At 39.9% G+C, this 4633-nt stretch overlaps 1 protein-coding gene across 1 annotated transcript; it reads right to left on the bottom strand.

Annotated features, from left to right (window-relative positions):
• Positions 1–317: 317 nt before the first annotated feature.
• Prh1 (proline rich protein HaeIII subfamily 1) lies at positions 318–4177 on the bottom strand. The gene is made up of 4 exons (NM_181440.2): positions 4082–4177; positions 3186–3221; positions 1645–2285; positions 318–411 (listed from the first exon to the last, which is right to left on the bottom strand). The coding sequence occupies exons 1-3, from the start codon at positions 4143–4145 to the stop codon at positions 1645–1647; spliced, it is 741 nt and encodes a 246-aa protein (NP_852105.2). The 5' UTR covers positions 4146–4177; the 3' UTR covers positions 318–411.
• Positions 4178–4633: the final 456 nt, after the last annotated feature.

Raw genomic sequence — 4633 nt, 5'->3', positions numbered from 1 at the left:
CTAGGGAATGTTACGAATGCTCAAGTTTTGTACTCCCTCACAATACAACTATCAAGTTTCTTTTAAACAGGGAAAAATCTCAACAAGACAGCTGAAAGTTATATATTACATCATGAATTTGTACTACAAAATCCAAGGGAAAGTAATTGGTTTGCAGGGGAATAAAGTGTTTTCGTTTGGTATCTGTGTTGTGGGAAAAAGGATGGAAATATTTGCAAGTGCTCATGATGTGTTTTGGTAAGTATTGTTTTTCTACAGCCATGGCTCTCAAATTCTCTCCACTCACTTAACTAAGAAATACAGAACACACTCAGAAATTGCATGCTGAAAATTTTTATTGGAATATTATAGACAATCAACAGTGATTTGTTGACCTACACATCTGAAGGTCATAATCTTCTCAGGTACTCTCTGAAACAGAAAAGAAAGGAGTTTAGTTATTTAAAAATTGGGACGTGCTGGAGGTCTCTTAACTGCTATGGCTACCCCTGAAGTGAGAGGGGTGGGAGCTCACAACCTCTTCTTCCTCCATCTCCTACACCTCATTCCTTCTCCATTTTCTCAGGTTTACTCTTGTAAGGCAGAGAGAAGAAAATGGAACACAGCTATGTTTTCTTTATAAAGATGAATTTGAACATTTATGTTCGTCATCCATTGGTTCTGAAATAAAGTTTCCAGGATATATTTCCAAAGTTTTTCCATGCTCTGTGCCCTGACTGATTGAACAACTGAAACTAGCTTAAATATTTATCAAAAGAACAAGCAGTAAACAGATTATGACAGACCAGGCAAATTAGTCGTATACAACAACAACAAAAAAAATTCCTGAGTACAGAAACAGCAAAATAAAGCCAAGGAAAGCATGCGGTGGGGACATCCACAGACATTGTGAAGCAATGAAGTTTCTAAGAAAGGTGGTTTTGGAAATGAATGACCTAAAGCTCTGCATAGAATATCATTCGTGTAACGCTCAATTTAGTATAATACTTATTCATTTACATACACACTAATATTTCTAAGGGGATGATCAAAGGATTGAAATTAATGTCTAACAAGGACAAAAGGTCATAACATAATATAAAATATTACTATGATATTCAGCCACGTGTATTCCTAGGTAGGTAGAGCTGACCAACTTGGCCACACACAAATTTAGAAAACAAACTGAAATCCTGATAAGGGTTAGAGGTGTTGATAAGGTGTCACTTAGAAACAATGGATCTGAACATCCCTGTGTGAGTGGCTCATATTGTACACACTTAGGCTGAGAGATCAGTGAGGCTGAGTTCATAGGACATAGGAACAAAGAAAGTTGCTCTTGTGCTTCTGTAAACCAAGTCAATTCAAAGGGTAGTCATTGTCACAAAATAAATTAATAAAATAAATGAAAATCAAGGAGCAATGGAACGTGGTTGTAGATCTATGTTCCCTAAAGGCCAAAGTACACTGGATGGAGATCTTGTGCAAGGTTGTCTTACGCCATCAAAGATGTACCACCCTGTACTGTCTGAAGGCTAAGACTTGAAATGAGGCGGAGGTGAATGCTGTGTCCATATGCTGCTAGCTAGCAAATTTCCACACAATGATTTAAGAAATACAGAGATAAACTCTTTATATTTATTAAATTTGACTCATTATTCTTACCTAAAATCTTCTGGCTAATGGACTGCGAGCTAATAATTTCCGAATTCTTTCTGGTATTAAATTAGCGATAAAAGGAAGGAGGGGCTTCTTTGGACGACCGCTGTCGTGCTGTGGTTCATCCTGAGTCTTAGGAGCAGGCGGTTTCTCCTCTGGATTTGTTTGCTGTGGTTGTTCTTGTGAGTTTTCAGGAGAAGAGGGAGGTGACTCTACATTTCCTTCCTCAGGTTGAGTTTCCTGTCCTTCCCCAGCAGAGTCAGAAGGCTCTTGATTCTCTGCCTGTGTGGATTCCTGCTGCTGCTGTTCCTCTTCACTCCCAGAGGTGGCAGGAGGCTCTTGATTCTCTGCCTGTGTGGGTTCCTGCTGCTGCTGTTCCTCTTCACTCCCAGAGGTGGCAGGAGGCTCTTGATTCTCTGCCTGTGTGGGTTCCTGCTGCTGCTGTTCCTCTTCACTCCCAGAGGTGGCAGGAGGCTCTTGATTCTCTGCCTGTGTGGGTTCCTGCTGCTGCTGTTCCTCTTCACTCCCAGAGGTGGCAGGAGGCTCTTCATTTGCTGGTGGGGCTGATTCACCCTCTTGAACATTCTCTGCATCTGCATCAGCAGAAGGTGGATCTGAACCCGAGTCCACGGGTTGTTGTTCAGAATCTGCATAGAAAGGGCCAGAAGATATGAACACATTGATCAAAGACTTTCCTCTTGTTTCTTTCCCTGATCTGAGCACACAATCCTTTCCTTCAGAACCTGTGTGCCAACTGCTAACTTCCTCTCCCATAAAACCTCATCTTGGTTTTCTTATTCCACATTCCTAAAATGCTGAAGATTTTGTATTTGCAATCCTGGTGTAAGTATGTGCGCCTAGACCTGGCAAACAAGAAGGTTTGTACCCTTATTTATCACATTATTTTTTTCCAAGTCAAAAGTGTAATAATGGAAAAAATACATTAGCATTAGGAGAGTGTTAGGTTGAACTTCAGATCACAATGCAAATTCTCTGCTTGTGCAAAGGGTTTTAGTTAGAGTTTTCCCTCTCTGGAATGAAATCTAAGGTAGCTGTTCAATAGCTATCCACTTCAATACTGGAAAACACTCATGGTAGTGGTGTGCACCAAATATACTGAATGCCTCGGAACAATTTCCTTCTGTTTTTCCTCTAATCAAAGACAATTACCTAGTACCAGGAGAGTGAAAGAGAAAAACCAGAAAGCCAAGTATTTCTCTGCCTTCTTCATGAAGGTTTATTATCATATACAGGAACCCAAAGAAAAAATGAAAGCATGGGTTCTCTTAGAACCAGAGAATCAATATTAATGCACTTTTGTATCACACTGATGATTTGGTGTGGGAAACAGTCAAATCTATTCTGAAGTTATGGAGGCTTTGTCTTTCCTTCATTGAGTTGGTTGAACTCAATCTCGTCTCCATTATCTGGTAGGAGAATTTTATGTGCATGGAGAAAGTAATACTCATCTATAAGACAACTATACAATGACACAACACAATGAAACACAGTTAAACAGCATGAAAGGAAGACGGATCAGGCTTTACCTGCTGGTACATCACTGGTCTCAGCATTGTTGACCTCTAGAAATAAAGAATAGGATAAAGAGGAACTTCAGAGTGCACTCCTTCAGAGCTTACACAGGTCCTACAAAACTTTGACTCAGGGCGTCAAAGTTCTAAGAAAACTCAGATTAACAGTTGGTGTCTCAGATGTTTCTAGAAAAGTACTAGGATGCAAAAGCAGGTGTGGTTTCGCTGTGTTCTTTTCTCCAGAAAAAAAAAACCCATAGATTTTTAAAATTCTCCCAGAATAAGTACTATCCCACAGCTTGCTATGTGTAATACACTGAATATTTCAAAATTATGCTGCATAATTCAGCTTGAGAATATGTCCTACTAATTTTTATCTTTTATATCTCTTAGTAAGGTCAGGAGACAAGCCCTTGAATATCAATCTTAAAATTTTCATGATCTGATAAGCATTCTAGAAGTGAGCTGAGTAAAATATATAGAGTTGCCCCTGATAATGGTAAATCAGTGTGTAGAACATTGTTTGTTCTATATTTCCATTTTTAATTAATCCTGACCTGTTTGTCTGTATCATGTTTCTGTTTGCAGCAAAGCTGGCTGCTCCCAATATTCACTCTGACTATGAAAATATTCCTTTAAAACTGTCCTTGTTTTTGATGTCTTCTTTACATTGTGTGGACCACTTTCCTAAACAAAAAATGAGCCATGTTATTCCTCCCTTCAAGAATTATATGGATTTTAGGTATAATATTAGGTAAAAAGATCACGTTACATGCCAAAACATAACTATTCCAACCTTTATCAAAGAAATCTATGGGCCTGTCTTTCTTCTCACCCATGTCTGTCATTTCTTTTCTTTCTCCCCTCTTTTCATTCAATGCCTCCAGATCCCACCCCTTATTCCTTGGTACCTTCATCCGTGCCCTGAGCTGAGCTCAGAGCCAGCAAGGCTGCTGTGAGCAGGACCACAAGCATCTTGGAGGAGTCTATGGACTTTCTCCCAACTGTGTGCTGAACCATGCATGCCCGTACTCTTTATAAAAGCACGACAAACAATGGTATCTTTGAGCATCAACTGGGTGACCGTGCTCCATTATTTCTCTTTGGGACTGTAGCCCAGCAGGGTGGAGTGTGGAAATTTTCAATGCACCTTATCTACAGGAGCAAGATCTAATATGATGAGGATATCAAAGTATAATTGTCTCATTACAGCTGAGTATTCTTCCATTGTTTGTATGTACCACATCCTCAGTCCCCTCCACAGATGTAAGGCATTTACAGGAGTTCCCCCTTACTAGCTATTGTGACTAGAGTGAGAGTGACCGTGAGCATGTATCTGCAGAGTGGGATATTGAGTCCTTTGGCATCTACCAAGGAGTGGTGAATCATGGTCCTGTGGTAAATTATCTTTCAGGTTTTGAGAATTCCTGATAGATTGCCCTTCTTACCTCTCCCAAGACTCT

This window comes from Rattus norvegicus, chromosome 4 (genome assembly GCF_021556685.1).
Source record: "Rattus norvegicus strain SHRSP/BbbUtx chromosome 4, alternate assembly SHRSP_T2T, whole genome shotgun sequence".
Classification (NCBI taxonomy): domain Eukaryota; kingdom Metazoa; phylum Chordata; class Mammalia; order Rodentia; family Muridae; genus Rattus; species Rattus norvegicus.
This window is presented reverse-complemented; position numbering and strand designations above follow the sequence as displayed.

What these genes read in the sequence shown, in the direction of transcription:
- Prh1 (NM_181440.2), bottom strand. Translation starts at nt 4,145, where the DNA reads ATGCTTGTGGTCCTGCTCACAGCAGCCTTGCTGGCTCTGAGCTCAGCT. An exon ending in AGCTCAGGGCACGGATGAAG is followed by an intron (nt 3,222 to 4,081) that starts GTACCAAGGAAT and finishes CTTTATTTCTAG; the next exon opens with AGGTCAACAATGCTGAGACC. An exon ending in GACCAGTGATGTACCAGCAG is followed by an intron (nt 2,286 to 3,185) that starts GTAAAGCCTGAT and finishes CTTTCTATGCAG; the next exon opens with ATTCTGAACAACAACCCGTG.